Source organism: Hemibagrus wyckioides, linkage group LG07 (genome assembly GCF_019097595.1).
Source record: "Hemibagrus wyckioides isolate EC202008001 linkage group LG07, SWU_Hwy_1.0, whole genome shotgun sequence".
NCBI classification, from domain to species: Eukaryota; Metazoa; Chordata; class Actinopteri; order Siluriformes; family Bagridae; genus Hemibagrus; species Hemibagrus wyckioides.
This window is the reverse complement of record NC_080716.1, coordinates 11939333-11955917: the sequence shown is the minus strand read 5'-3', so window position 1 is coordinate 11955917 and position 16585 is coordinate 11939333. Positions and strand designations below refer to the sequence as shown.

Below are 16585 nucleotides of genomic sequence, written 5' to 3'. Positions count from 1 at the left end.
TTATCGTTATGAAAGCAGCAGTTTTTCTGGGTCTACACTAACCAGCATGAAGCCACTTTAAAATGCCACAGCCAGACAAGTAGCCATGTGTTACCGGTTTGCATACAGTTTCTGCATTGAGGAACAGAGTTAAATTATGTCACTTTGTGGCCAAACTTGAAATTCCTACCACAGAAGTTGATGCAGCAATCAAATAATTGCTGTATCTGCTCAAAGAACAGCATTAGTGCATGATTTTTATTCTCAACAGCCTGAAGAACAGGCTAAAACACCTTGAGAGATTCTCATTCTTAAAGTATTGTATTTGTACCATTTATGTTACAAACCCTTTAATACATGACCTCCACCAGCTCTGAAGGAACCTGTCTAGGTGATCCAGAACAAAAAGAAGTAGAAGGAAGGATGAGCATGACAGAGCAGGAGCCTTTTATAGGCCCTTTTTGTACACTGGAAATGTAAGGAAATGAGCAAAATTACAAAGGAAATCTTCATGACAGGCTTTCACTCAGTTGTGTTTAATTAATTGTGTGGAATGTGAGGAAGGATTTTATACAATCACTTTTGCTCATTATTATGAAGGGTAATGTAGGGAAAGTGGTACTGAGCTAAGATAAGGTATACTGATTAAACCTTGTCAGCATGTGTCTGTGTGTCATATTTAGTTCTCCGTTTTGCTAACAGGTGTGATTCTCTACATCTTGCTGGTGGGTTATCCTCCATTCTGGGATGAGGATCAACATAGACTTTATCAGCAGATCAAGGCTGGTGCCTATGATGTGAGTTTTTACCGACATACACACACACCACCTGCAAAAAAAAATAAAAATAAAAAATTAAATTTTTATTTCTTACACTGACGATCATACACAGTATGCCATGTCGTGAAATGTTTATGACTGTCCTATAATGGAAATAAAAATGTAAAACTAGAATATACAATATAAGAAATAATTTAAATAAAATGTAAAATAAGAATATAAAAATATAAGAAATAATTTCAATAAAATGTAAAACTAGAAAATAAAATATAAGAAATAATTTCAATAAAATGTAAAACTAGAAAATAAAATATAAGAAATACAATTTAAATAAAATGTAAAACTAGAATATACAATATAAGAAATCATTTAAATAAAATGTAAAACTGGAATATAAAATATAAGAAATACACTTTAAATAAAAATGTAAAACTGGAATATAAAATATAAGAAATACACTTTAAATAAAAATGTAAAACTAGAATATAAAAATATAAGAAATACAATTAAATAAAAATGTAAAGCTAGAATATAAAAATATAAGAAATACAATTTAAATAAAAATGTAAAACTAGAATATAAAAATATAAGAAATAATTTAAATAAAATGTAAAACTAGAATATAAAAATATAAGAAATACAATTTAAATAAAAATGTAAAACTAGAATATAAAAATATAAGAAATACAATTTAAATGAAAATGTAAAACTAGAATATAAAAATATAAGAAATAATTTAAATAAAATGTAAAACTAGAATATAAAAATATAAGAAATACAATTTAAATGAAAATGTAAAACTAGAATATAAAAATATAAGAAATAATTTAAATAAAATGTAAAACTAGAATATAAAAATATAAGAAATACAATTTAAATAAAAATGTAAAACTAGAATATTTATATAGAATAATATATACTAAAAACTAGGATATAACATTTGGATTCTGTTGCAGCAAGGGTGAAAAAGATGTGACAGACAGAAAACCTTGGCTTTGCTTCAGAGCAACTGTATTAAATCTAAATGATTTCTCAATCTAACTATCTACAGCTTATTTTCCCTACTTCTTCATCTTTCACTTCCTGTGCAAAGTTCCTCTATTCATCCTGTAACTCTTGGTACTGCTTTCATAATTACACCGAAAGTGCTTGTAGTGTTTGCTGATGAAGATCTTCCATAGCGTCTGCTATATGTGAGGTCAGTCGCGTCCATATCCGCTGCTCCTGAAGACTCCTGATGGTAGTATACAGGTGGTTTCTGTACTGTAATAACTCAAGGATGTTACAGTTTGAAACTCCGATAATGTTTGGGGATCTCTGCATGTGCATGAGAAAGCAATCTAAGGGAATCAGCTGTTACATACTCAGACAAAGACCTGCTCCTATTGTCTATATGTCTATATTCATCTCACATTGCTCACTTAAAGCTGGGAAAATGTTAAACAGTTTCAAGAGCAAATTCAATATTAGGGAAAAAAAAGATCAGTAGAACGAAGAAGTGCTGTGACGGGGTTGGTCTAAGATATCTTTTTACTAATTCTGTGTCCACTGGCAAAATTGTTTACTAGTCACAACTAGTATTGCTTTATACTGTTATACAGATGATTTTTAAAGGATATTATATATTATTATATTCTACAGGATTTCCAGGAGACTTGTGTGTCACATTTTTTAACGGTCTGGCTGAAAACAAAGCTTTCGTGGCACTCTACTTCCCTCATGGAAGAAGGAAGCTATTGTGTTTCCAACATTGAACACTTATGAGAATCAGCACTGGATTTTCAAAATGATGTGAAATAAAGTTATAGACTCAATATAGATATGGTATTTCCATACTTTATTAATTGAAAGTAGATCTATTGTTGTACACCGGTCTGTTTTTGTAAGGGTCCCCAACTTTACATTTTCACACCCCTAAACATGACGCTAATCGAAACAAACTGTGATTGGTTGCTTTACATGTCACTCAGATGCCCTTTTGGACGGTCCTGGAGCCAATAAAAGCTGCTATGGACCATTTGTTAACAGTCTGAAGGCTTGGCTAAATGAGACTACATGATAGCTAGCTTGCTGTAAGATATGCAGATGCTGAATATTAGCATATACATATAATCAGACCTGCTGGCATGTTTCTAGCCAGTGGGCCAGTATTAGGCTGACCACATTTATCAGCCATTTCTACACTTTTATATCTTCACACATGTCCTCTGGATGGACTTTAAATTTTAATGAGTTGTATATAGGCTTATATGATGGAAACGTGTGTGTGTGTGTGCATAAATTCATATACTTTTCCATAAAGATGCATAATTCATTATGTGTATGTGTGTGTGTGAATATGTGTGTGTGTGTGTGAATATATTCATATACTTTTCCATCTATAGTCCATCAAGACTACATAATTCATTGTGTATGTGTGTGTTATGTCCAGTTTCCTTCTCCAGAGTGGGACACGGTGACCCCTGAGGCCAAAGATCTGATTAATAAGATGCTGACCATCAACCCTGCCAAACGCATTACTGCTGCAGAGGCCCTCAAACACCCATGGATCTGTGTATGTATTGTCATTTCCTCTCAGTCTTCATTGCTCTCACAGACACACACACACACACACACACACACACAAAAGCTGTCTTTTATTTACAATCTTTAGACCTAATCTGATCTGCTGATTCTTTCAGCCCTGCTTATTTCTGCTCCTAAATCTCTCCTCTCTTTTCTTTTTATTTTAATATTGCGTTATCTGTCCTGTTCTACAGCCTTTGTGTATTTTCATTCCTTTTGATGTGTACTTGTGCTTTTTCTTTACTGACTACTGACGTACACATACCTCTGCATTATAAAGTAATCTATTATTACAGCTGCCTACATGCACTATGTATAAACATATCTAGCAGTGCACTATCTATATATAGAAATGTTTTTAACTAATTCCTCTGTTTCTATAGCAACGCTCCACAGTGGCCTCCATGATGCACAGACAGGAGACTGTGGAATGCCTGAAGAAATTCAACGCCAGGAGAAAGCTAAAGGTGACTTACGTAAACACACACACACACACACAGACACAGAGTGGGCTAAAGGTTGTGTAAAAGGTGCTATACTTTTGTATAACAGCTGTACAAAATTCTAGGAAAAAAAACTTAATCATCAAAAAGTCTCTCAGTTTCATGGACTTAATCATTGTCTCCTTGACTAATGTTTTACAAAGTCATGTCCAAAACCAGTTTAAAGTCTCACACACTCCTCTGCTCTATTACACTCTTCCAGGGAGCGATCCTGACCACCATGCTTGCCACAAAGACCTTCTCAAGTAAGACTTGTGTTCTTGTTTTTGAAGTTTGTCGGATATTTTTATACTTTTATTGAGATTTTGAACAATGACACTGTTACATCAGAAAACAGAATAAATGTTAATGACTACATATATAGCTCTCAAAAGGTTCCTTAATTTATTTATTTGTTTTTGTTTCATAAAAGCCTCTTTCGAAAGCTAGAACTATCCACCGACTAAAGAACACGTGATGAACCCTTTTATTTCAGTACATTACTGTGGGCAGAATCATTACTGTTCGCTCGTCTCATGCCTAATGTTGTAAACAGCTATGCAAGCCAAAGTTGGCATTACTATAGTAGCACTGATTTGCCAAACTAAACATGATTCTAAAGTGAATTAAAAGAACTAAGAATTATTACGGTTGTGCTTATCATGGAAGAGAGTTCGGAGCAACTAAATGCTTCAGCTCAGTAGACAATGGAGTGTTACACTAAATAAACTACATTCTATAACAGTTTTACAATGAGCTTGCGAAGTTCCAGTCTCAGAGACACCAAAATTGTCCTATGGGTGATTTGCATTTCTTAAGAATAGATTTTGAGGGACATTTTTGAGTTTGTCAGTGTGACTGATCACTAAAGATCAATGAAAAATTCACCAATGATCAATGTATAAGCTAAAATCCTTGCTACACACACACACACTCACTTGAGCACATCACTGTTATTGATTTTTGTGGTAATATCACAGAATTTTTTTTTTCCATTCCACTCCAGAGCAATTCACCAAGTTTTAAAATGAAATAAAGGCATTTTGCTTCAGCTATTGTTCCGTCCATAGAAGACCTTAATCTTTGTCCATTATGTTGCTTAGCAACCAAAGCTCACTCTTAAGAGACTACATTGTATGGAGGACGACTTGTTTACAGTGAATATAATCAACAATAAATATATCTGCTTTTTTGAACCTGGATTTTATCGTATTGTTTTTGGTCACTGTTCTATAAAAGTCACTTTATGAGACGCCTGCATATGCTCTTACCTGGGACAACCTTTGATAAGTGTAGCGCATGTCCTTGAGTGACTTATCGCTTTCTGAATTTGTTAGTGTGTTAATGCAGCTGCATATCTGATACCTTTGGCGTAGCTCTCAGTCTATTTCAAAACAAGCTTTTAATTGTCACTAAATTGTCTCTATTCCAATATGATTTTCTTTAAGTGAATATAAATATTCTTGTGCTATGTGAAACTCAGATTTCACAGATAATTACACAGTAGTTTGAATAATTATAGTTGCATTGCATAAATTGTCACTCAAAAGCCATTTTTCTCTTTTTATAAGCATTTTTGTCTCACCTCCACTTCCACACACTTCACAGTTGGAGAGAGTACACTCTTAGTTGACCGTCTGCTACAAAAATATGTGTGTATGTGACTGTGTTGTGTGTGTATGGGGGTCTGTGAGATTACAGAGTTGATAATATTAATGATCCACACTATTACTTTTATACTCACTCATATGACTCTTTTCTCTTATTCAGAAGGGAATCCATACAAGAAGCCTGATAGTGTTAAGGTAGGTTGAGCGCTCTTTCTATTAGTCATTTATTAGTCAAAATCTCATTAGGCTGTAAATTAATGCATTTTGTTGAACCTTGAAGTTTGATGTTTTTCAAGCTTGTTTCCAAAACCCTGCTTTCTTGCATTGCATTGCATTGCATTGTTATACTGACAGCCATGCAAATGCAACAGTACTCAGATCTCTATTTACATGTGAAGCCCCGAAGTTGATGTTAACCCCCTCAACCATTCACTTCCTCTCTGTCATTGCCTAACGTTTGTCCTCACTTGCTCTCTACCAGTCAGCTATTTGAACTTGGGAAATTTACTTCTAACTCCATGTGTGTGCGCAATGTCATGATGAGTAGCAGAAGGTTGTACATCTGCTATGTGAAAACTCCAGGCCTGTGCCAGAGAGCAGTTTGCGACGAGTGTGGGGGATCTGAAGCCTATTTTCTCTAGATTTGGATAATGAAAGCATTTTAGGCAGAGTATGGCAGAGTATACCAAAAGCATGGAAGAATATTTTCTTCATTTTCATATCGAATGATGGGTGAGGGGAGAGCTGTGGTTTGATTTTAGTTGCATTTGCACAGATGAAAAACTATAAGATGACACAAGTATCGTTTAGTGATTACGGAAAAGGGCATGTTTGTTTGTTTCTCAACTTTCTAATGCAGTTAAAGGAAGTCTAATTTTGCAGTTTGCAGTGGTGAGAATTTTGAGGTGAACGTGTAAGGCTATGTACTTCCTATAAGCTTTTATCTAGGTTTAAAAAAGCCTTTGTTGTATCATTTCCTCCAATAGAAAGGTGAGTAGAGAAGTAGATTAATAAAAGAAATTAGTCTTCAGCTTCAATGCTAGTAGTGAAATTTCTGTAGGCGAGTATTTAGAACAAGTGAGAGTCTTTAGACACATCTGGGCCTTAGTGATGAAATCATTGTTTTTCTTTCAGTTTTATCTTACTGTCGATGAGGTTAACCATAAAGTGGAAGTCATGCTGAAATAGAGACCAGGCCCTTGCTTGGAACTTGTGGCCTATTAGGACTGAATAAAATTTCACTTCAGTTTATTCTCTTGACTTCTCTGTCTCATAAAGCATGGACGTTTATTGTTCTAATAGAAGGTGAATTTCCTGGACTGAGACCGAAGCGAAGGATTCTGATCAAATTTTAATCTTTGAAAAATTTTCATGTGCCTATTTTTTTTCTTTAGTCCTTTGAGTCAAACAAAACGGATCATATAAATGAATCACTTAAATAAGATACACATAGCATACATAATCTTTTCTGGTGTGTGACTCTTTTTCTTGGGACTTTTCAAACTGACCTCATTCCTTACCTTACCTTACCTTAAAGGAAATAGCAGGCTGGAAAATGGACTGTATTGTCAAGGGGAAAAAAAAAAAGTTCTAACAATGTAGTCATGTTCTTTGCTTCTGTCAAGAAATTGCAGAATAGCTTAAAAGAATATCTCTGTCGTCAGATTTATTTTCAGCTTTTTGACTCCTCCTATACTCCATGGTCAGACATTTTCTTTAGACATAGCTCTCAATAACCTTGTGTGACATCAAACCTGTGGAGCTTTGTGCCAAACTAAACATTTGTACTTCAGCCGGCGGTAACTTCTGATTAATCGTTACTGTCCCTTTGCCGACTCGTTCATTTAAATCACATAAGTAGTGAGGTACTCAGCTGGAAGAGTTTAACAGGTTCTAAGCAGCGACTGTATATACTGAGTATTGATCACTTGCTCTACACATTTCACATATGCACAATGGGTGGCACCATGTCCTGTTTCCTCATTGGACAGCTTTTGCGTGTCTTGTTTCTGTCCATTCCCACTTTCAGATCAACAACAAAGGCAACGTAGTCACCAGCCCTAAAGAGGCAGTCCCCTCTCCTGCTCTGGTACTCTCTGTCTGTGTCTCTGATCTTGTTATATGCCTCATGTTTTCTGCCTTTGTTTGAGCAGTTCATCCTTTTCTCGTGTAATAATCAATGGCACAACAATCGCCCTTATCCAGAGCGACCTACATTTTTATACAACTGAGCAATTGAGGTTTAAGGGTCTTGCTTAAGGGCCCAGTTTTAAACGCTTGGTGGACGTGGGACTCAAACCCATGACCTTCTGATCAGTAGTCCAATGACTTAACCACTAAGCTAAAGAAAAAAAGGAAAATGAAAAAAATTAAAAAAAAAGGAAGGTGACAAATATGTATTATATTTGTAAGTTTTTGGTGTAATTTCTATGCCATGTAAACAGTATCATTTAATAGAAAGCTTGCAATTTGAGATGAATTTTGAGACTTGCTCTCATGCTCTCAATATTAATGATGCTGTTTGAACTTCTTGTGCCATTGTTACTAACATTATTACACTTAAAGATGGAACTGCTTTGTTATGTGCAGATTCAATTACAGTGAGCCATAAGTGCAAAATACACAAACAAACCTTAAAACATAACAGCAAATTAGAAAACGCAACACAAAAAATACCAAAACACAACATGTCAACATTCACAGAACAGAGAGGTCGGGGTCTTATTGAACATCGCATGCTCGTCGCTGATTGGACATGACATGTGACCATGACGTGGAACAACAACTGCTCTTTTTCTGTCTGTTGTCTAGTTAGCCTAGAGAAAAAATCATTTAAAGTGAAGTGTACTCTCTGTTTTCTGAAGAAAGTCTAAAGCAGCATTGATTAAAAATAAAGGTATTGTAAACATCCTCCATCTCATCTTTTGGTGTCACTGTCTCTTGGTAGCCAATCAGCAACGAGCATGTCGCCTTCAATAAGGACCACCCCTTTCCGTTTTGTGTTCATGTTAATGTTTGAGATTGCTGTTCTGTTTTCACATTTGTTGTGGTGTTTTTGGTTTGGTTGTTGTTGTTGTTGTTGTTGCTGTCGTGTGGTGGTGTTATCATGTTTTCTGATTTGCTGTTGTGTTTTTTCTGCTTCCTCTATTCTGCACTTATCAACCACCAGCTTTAGATCTAGTAGAAGTTGAATAGCTGTAGGTTAATGCAGTTTGTTGTTTTCATTAATTTTAGGTATTTTTTTGTCAACAGTTTGCAGGTTTTTAATAGTGGTGTGGTTTCTACATTACAGTAGTTGCAGTCCACACACACACACACACACACGGACAAGCTGTTCATGTCACATTTATTTTGTGAGGTTCATGTAGGTTAAATACATTCTGTCACTTGCTTTCTGTGCTTCAGCTAGCACTACTGGCAGTGTGATTACCAAATGCCTCAGTCTTTCTCAATACTTTGTTGTGTTACGTAATTCATTTACGTTACGCCTACAGATAACACAACATTTCACTCTGTTGCTATATTCTAGTTGCATGTAGTTTTGTTGTAAGCAGGATTTATACAGCTTGTGATTTATAATGCTTCATCTAACTCTACATTTACTAGATGATATACTAAGGATGTCATATTAGGATGTTGAAAAAATTCTATAGTTCCTTTTTACCAGTACACTTTACCAGGGCTTATCAACTTATCTGAAATATAATTAGTCAGGACTCTGTTGGCTTTCAGTGTTTTTTACCTTTTTACCTTTACTGTTTTTAACGTTCGTATAACCTTACACCTAATTGTACTGCTTGAGGATAACACCTTCAAATATTCGATGCTTGTGAAAAAGCACTTGAGGCATCTCAGAGAGCAGAAATGAGTTTGATATCACCATTTACTTTGAAGATAAAAACATTTGTATGAAAACAAAAAACTTTTAGATAGCTTTTTTAGAACCTGTTTATGAAAATATTGCCCCTATTCGGCTAAGGAAAAACAGAAATACTTATGAAAAACGATTGCTATTGCGATATATTAATATTTCTATTATTATAACTGTTTCTAAACTGTTTTCTTAAAATGCATACTTTCCTATGAATCATTAAGCATCACTATGAAGTGTGACATGAGAAAGAAATTCAATACTGAACATGGACACAACCAAAACAGGCAGAAATTCCATGTTTTTGTCTCTGGTAAAAAGAGTTAAGACTGCTAGCATGTCCTAAACAGTGTCCTTAACTGTAATACAATAAAATTCTGCATTTGTGTTTGCTAACAGCTCATACTGCATGTTGAAATTGCCTGCACTGGAATTTTTACAATAGAAATCTCATTTTCTTCTGGATGACAGTTCAGATAACTCTCAGGTCATTCGAGCAGTTAATAAAATAACATTACGACTACTCGACACGGCGTATCAGACAATTTCTCATCACTGAGACCATACAGTGTGCATGTGGTTACATTTTAGCATATAGGAGTCATGACCTATAGGTGCGTTCTTATCTTTCCTTCTGCTGTAGTCGTCTTATCCTGAAGGCCATCAAGCATACTTACATTTTAATTCTGAACTTAGAAAATGCCCACTTTGGTAAAAGTCTTATGCATATTAATTGGCTGCTAATGTAGTTTGAATAATGCTTTAATGCTGAAATTAATTATGTTAGGTATGTTAAAGATAACATAAGTAAATCGCGTTGATTCAGTGCAGAACACAGCATGGTGATGCTTGATGACCTTTACCCTTTCCCGTTCTATGTACGAGAATGTCATTTCTCAACCTGTCTCCCTGATCTTCTTGACTCTCTCTTTCTTTTCTTCCTGCACCTCTTGATCAGGAGCCTCAAACTACCGTTATCCACAATCCGACTGATGGAAACAAGGTATTAAGTATATAAACGGGTTTGCTAGGAATACGCTTGCTCCATCATGGATTTTCCCTAAAGGGATGGCGGGTTTAATGACTTGAATGGCTGGCAAGACTTGGTTCTGTCCTAAATCCATTAGCATCGCCTCATTAGCAGCTGCTGAGCCGAACAACAGATTCTTCAGCATAGGATTAGATGTCATGTTGTAAAATAGATCATTATCCACTGATGTATAGTAAATGGTGTGCGCATGACTGAGTGGCAAGATGCATTTTCTTGCTTTCTTTCTTTCTCATCTTTTTTTATTTCCTTTTATTTAAATATGTTTTAAAATAAAGCCTTATATGATAAAAAAGCTAAGCCGGAACACATTTTCAGCACATTTCCTGCATGCCTGTTTGCGTTTTTTGTACCTTTTGTGCACTGTGCATGGGGTGTTTTGTGGAATGCATTATAGGGAAAATCTTTTTATTTTTATTTACTTCTGAAGCTTTTTCTTAATATGGGAATAAAATGCAGACTAATAAAACATGTCTCTCCAAGATAAAAAAAAAAAAAGAGATAAATCTGATCAAGGGCACTGAAGTAGGTTATAAAATAATGTGATATTTTGAAATCATTATCAAATCTGAACCGAAATCTGAAACTCATATCATGTACCCATGTTAAATTATCCGAAATTTCTGTTCTTCTTCAGGAATCCTCCGAGAGTGCCAACACCACCATAGAAGACGAGGATGTGAAAGGTATGGTGAATTCCACACACGACACACTTTAGATCACAGTGTAGGGTTTCAGATTTGAATTCTGTTCACTCGTGCTTCTGTTTTCGCTCCATTTAATACCGGCCACTGCCAACCGTCGATTTATTCATTCATCACATCATCACTAAATTATTTTATTTTTGCCTGTGACCCTGTTTAGCTACATTTTATACAAAGTTGATTTAGACTTTCTGAATAAGTGAAGGTTACAATTTGAGTGTTACTATTTAAAGTGTTTTTAGTATTTAAGGCAAGTTCGGTGTGTAACCCTTTCTACAAAGTCGAGTTGGTTAGTGGTACAGCTTTCAGTTCACTGTATCGGTCATGTATGTTTGCTTTACTTGAACCTGTGTGTCATGTTAGACTCCTCATAAACCTTTAACATAAATATAAAAGATTTGATTTAAATGAACCGTAAAAATTCTTGCCTGTGTAGCTGACATGACAATGCTTTTATATCAGACACACCATAAGCATAACACTGCTTCTCTCTTTTTTTTTTTTTGTCAAGCAGCCTATTTAAGAGACGCAAGGCTTACTGGTGCTCATTAACAAGGAAGTGTTCTCTGTTCAGTCCTTATCTCACTCCGTCTGATACTTTTTGTTTTGTTTTCACTGCTCCTTCAGTCATTATGAGACGCTGTATTGAAATCGGCCCCAAGCAGCAATTTTCTCTGTGTGTGTGTGTGGGACTGAATGATTTTCATAAGGCTGTAATCTGTGTCAGCTCATTAGTAAATTGTCTGTGCAATGTGATGTCCAACAAAGCAATTACTGTCTGCTGCTGGTTACAGCTCGATCATTTCGCACATAAATATTTGGAATCATTATCTTTGGCAAACCTGAAGTCAGTGTAACGAATTTTTGCTGCAGCTCATATTTACCAAAAAGACTTTTGAAAAGCAGAAATCAATTAAAGAATATTTCATTTCGGTCATAACTCCCAGAATGAATATAATGAGCTTTTATTGAATGGAATGGAATGTAGGTAGGTTTAGTCTGCAATGCTGCTGCTGGCCAAGAACAGAGAGTTGGCCATTGAACCTGCATGAGCATAGAGATGTTAGGACCATGCTGCTGCTAGACAGGAGGAATTTTCCTGTAGCAGGTCTACACAGGTGGTGCTGGGGAGGAAGAGGGAGGAGGAGGAGGAAGGTAAGGAGCTAAAATAGGAGCGGAATTAATTCAGGATAATAAAGGGTTACATAGATAGGAAAGTGCGTCGGCATCCAAGGAGCCAATCAGTGCCAGGGGAAGAGTTTCATTGCTGAACTTTGAACTGTCATTTCTTTGTTGCTTGTAACTACATACATTTTCAAAAAAGCAGCTTTGCAGAAATGCAGAAATCTATAAATTCAAGATAAAAATAATACATTATTTATAATGAGCACTGATGTGAAAGGGCAAGAAAAAGACGATAGGAAGACGATATGATGAAGAAACATTGAGAGAAACCAGACACACAAAAGAAACCCATCCTCATCTGGGTGAGGTTTGGGTGAGATAATGTGATAATGACATTGGATAATGTGATCATAAATCATTTTGCTTCTATAACTTTGCACTATTTGTTTAAAAGATTATTGCGTAACCAGGAAATACTGTATATTCTAATTTTAACATGAAGTCTATCTTACCGAAGTCACTGATAGAGAGTCGAGTATATTTACCATTGTTTGTGGTAATTGCAGCCATCTTTATGGTTTCTAAGTGGTACTATTCACAGCAGCTCCATGAATTTCCAAGCTGTCCATGTGGAGCCATCCTTAGCAGCAGCCTCCAAGTAATGAGAAATCTTTAGTCTTGGTATTGAGGTTTGTCTTGCTCTCAGTGGTGGATTGTCTGTTTTGTTTTGTTGAGTTGTTTAAGTAGAAGTGCACTTAAAGAGTTGAATAGTAAATAGTACTTCAGAAGTAACTTCTATAATTGACTAATAGACTAGAAAAGCATGTCAGGTTGGATCTCAGCTTCAAAGTGGCGTGGCAGAAAAGGAGATCTGCAGCAATGTAACGCTCATCCATGGCCAAGAGTGAGAGAGAGCAAAAATTTGTAATGCTCATGAAATGGGAAGAATGGGATTACTTTTTCTCATAACGATCAGCCTCAGTCAGTGAGCTTGTGTATGTTGAAGAGGGCAGATGCCGCTTTTCTCCATGTGTATTCAGCTGGAAAAAAAGTGGCTGGCTGGAAGCATGTGCTAGCCCTCAGCTTTGAGCCGAAAGACCAGAAAATGGAGTAAATAATAAGAAAATATGGGAAGAGTTGTTGGAACGTGATGCAGATTCTACACTGTATATTCTCTGGCCATTACATCCTCTAGTCATGATCACAGATGTCCAACAGAGTCCCAGTACAACACCATGCTAATACACCTGCAAATTAACTGACTGTACATATAAACAGTTAATCAGAGAAGTCTAGCTAAGCTAGGCTGCATTCAATACATTTACATGCAAAATGAACCGTACTCCTAAAAAGCATGTGCTAAAACTATTTTTTCAAAATTCCAAATCCAAAAGCACTGGATATATTCCAAAAGAGTTGGAAAATCATTCTTGATGCCAAAATGATGGGAAAAAACTCCTTACTGTAAAAGATAAAAGCTGTGACTGAAATGGATGCTGTAGGAAGCAGAGTATGCAAAATGTACCATACACTTTTTTTTTTTGCATTTTTCCACTGTTCCTTCAGAGCTCCACTGTTTTCAGCAGGTTCCTTGGAAGCAACACTGAGTTCATGACTACATATGAGACATTTCAACTCATTCAAATCCTGTTGTCTTTTCTTTTTCTTTCTCCATACACTTTCACTTGCTTTATCCCTTCACCTTTATTCCGTGTACAACTCTATGTAAATACATCCACTCGCCCATACACCTTTCTACCACAACCCCATACCTCACCTTCTCCCTCCTTGTTCATCTGACAAGTCCCCCACCTGCTGGATGCTATTAGAATCTACAAGCGCAGACACTCTTCCCCCCATTCCTCCTCTTCCTCCTCTTCCTCCGTCTGGTGTCTTCCAAGCGCATTGCCAGGAGCAGAAGAGTGCTGTAGCTATACACTTAAACTGCTCCTGGTGGTTTATTTGGTAGTCTCCCTCTCTGCCTTTCTGGCGTTTCTTATCATCAACCCTGTCGAAAGTTATAGTCAGTGCTTTAACCTTGAGCCTCCTCTCGAACAGCCTCAGCCACTTCACAGCCACATCGCCATCCAGTGTAAGTGTTTCACCGGCACAAGAATTCATACAGCTCTAAGCAGATTAGTAGTAGTGATGATAATGAATAATCATCTGTAAGTTTAAAGAATTTAAGCTGAATTTTCCCACAAAACATTCATAATCATGAAATAGTCAGCATAAAATTTTGACTTGTGTTTTTAACACCATCTGCTTATTAGGTCTCAGTGTTTAGGAGCTTCTCTTCTGTTGACAGGTTTTGAGCACAACATGAGCTGCAAATGTGGTGACGTGAGATGTGTAGTTGCTCAGGCAAATGTGTTCTAGCAGTGCTCTCTGCTGGTAGAAGTCAAAATCGCAGCAATCAAAAAAAATCAGTGTTTAAATAACATGCAACCATACGTGTGTTGGATTTCAAAGATTTAGACTAAGTGTTTATACACATACATCTGAATTTTATTTTTAAATCTCTTTTTAACTATAAAGCCCATGGAAGACATTAGTGCTGATTGTGAAAGTCTGAAGTCATTTATTTTCAAGACTGTACTGGTGTGCTGTACATGGATTAAGCTTATTTATTGTTGAAGCACATTTTAAGATGTTTGTGCATAGGATTTGAAGAGGTTTTAAGGAAACTTCTAGAAATGCCTAAGTTTAAATGTCCTCTGTTGGTGGTTCTGTGCACAAATATACACCGATCAGGCATAACATTATGAGCAGTGAGAGGTGAAGTGAATAACACTGATGATCTCCTCATCATGGCACCTGTTAGTGGGAGGGATATATCAGGCAGCAAGTGAACATTTTGTCCTCCAAGTTGATGTGTTAGAAGCAGGAGAAATGGGCAAGTGTAAGGATTTGAGTGAGTTTGACAAGGGCCAAATTGTGATGGCTAGATAGGCCTAAGTTACAGGAATTAAAGGATCTGGTGCCAGATAACACGGCAGACCTTCAGGGATCTATTGGAGTCCATATCTTGTTTTGGCAGCAAAAGGGGGGACCAAGCCAATATTAGGCAGGTGGACATAATGTTATGGCAGATCTGTGTACATAATCAGGCATTTGCCTACGTGATCAATAATGTTAATATAGCATGGTTTAGCAGGTATTTGGGGGCTTAGTTGTTAGCATATTTTTCTCACACCTCCAGGCTTGGGAGTTTGATTATTCTCCATGTCCAGTAACATGCATTGTAGGTTTAGCATGTCTAAACTGTCCACAGTGTGGGAAGTGTGTGTGTGTTTGTGTGTGCACCCTGTGATGAGATGGCACCCCATCCAGGTTGTCCCCCACCTTGTCTCCTGGGACAGACTTTTGATTCACACGACCCTGTGTAGCATAATCTGTACAGAATATAGCTGAATGGATACCAGGAATTTTCCTACAAACTCTCTCTATTTGAGTTTTTCTGTAATAGATATCTGTTGTTTTTGTGTTGTTTTTTGTTTTTCTGAATGTGTGCAAATTTGGGTCAGTTATCTGTGCCTAACTCATGCCCCATGTATGTGTTTTGGGTCTCCCTGGGCCAGGAAGTACAGCAGCCATTTTTAGATGCTTCCAAATCTTATTAAGTAGTCTCTTTCTCATTATAATCATTAGAACCTACTGACAAACAGAATCAATATGAACAGTTAAGCAGACACGCACACTGTTTTATAAGATAGCACAGAGCTATCTGCCAATGCCAATGTTTTCTTGTTTCATTCCACTTTTGTGATCCACATTCCTAATTTTTTCGAGTCAAGAAGCTTTTACAATATTGTCATTTTATGTACACTATGTTGCCAAAAGTTATGAGACGTCTGCCTTTACATGCACATGAATGTAATATGGAGTTGGCCCACCCCTTGCATCTATAACAGCTTCAAATCTTCTGGGAAGGCTTTCCACAAGGTTTAGGAGTGTGTTTATGAGAATGTTTGACCATTCCTCTCTAGAAGTGCATTTGTGAGGTCAGGCACTGATGTTAGATGAGAAGGTCTGACTCACAGTCTCCTCTCTAATTCATCCCAGAGGTGTTCTATCAGGTTGAGGTCAGAACTCTGCTTTGTGCACTGGTGTACAGTCATGCTGGAATTGTTCCCACAAAGTTGGGAGCATGAAATTGTCCAAAATGTCTTGGTATGCTGAAGCATTAAGAGTTCCTTTCACTGGAACTAAGGGGCCAAGATCAACCCCTGAAAAACTACACCTGAATTCAATGATTTGGAGGGGTGTCCCAAAACTTTTGGCAATATAATGTAACAGACGCAGTACACAGTGAAATGAGACGATGTTTCTCCAGGACCCTGGTGCTACATATAACAACATAACAACATATAGCTACAAAACACAAAAGCACAGAGGATAGAAAGTAGTTGTCCTAGCTAC

At 36.6% G+C, this 16585-nt stretch overlaps 1 protein-coding gene across 10 annotated transcripts in view; it reads left to right on the top strand.

Annotated features, from left to right (window-relative positions):
* The window catches only part of camk2d1 (calcium/calmodulin-dependent protein kinase (CaM kinase) II delta 1), an 80600-nt gene that overhangs the window by 59190 nt on the left and 4825 nt on the right, over window positions 1-16585 (top strand). For 2 of the 10 annotated variants that reach the window (XM_058394517.1, XM_058394523.1), the window contains exons 9-16: window positions 682-776; window positions 3190-3312; window positions 3707-3790; window positions 4029-4071; window positions 5576-5610; window positions 7445-7504; window positions 10245-10289; window positions 10972-11020. In XM_058394517.1, the coding sequence (XP_058250500.1) occupies window positions 682-776; window positions 3190-3312; window positions 3707-3790; window positions 4029-4071; window positions 5576-5610; window positions 7445-7504; window positions 10245-10289; window positions 10972-11020 (534 nt within the window). Of the gene's footprint in view, window positions 1-681; window positions 777-3189; window positions 3313-3706; window positions 3791-4028; window positions 4072-5575; window positions 5611-7444; window positions 7505-10244; window positions 10293-10971; window positions 11021-16585 lie in introns of all 10 variants that reach the window. The other 8 variants (XM_058394516.1, XM_058394515.1, XM_058394524.1 and 5 more) reach the window with 5 other exon arrangements.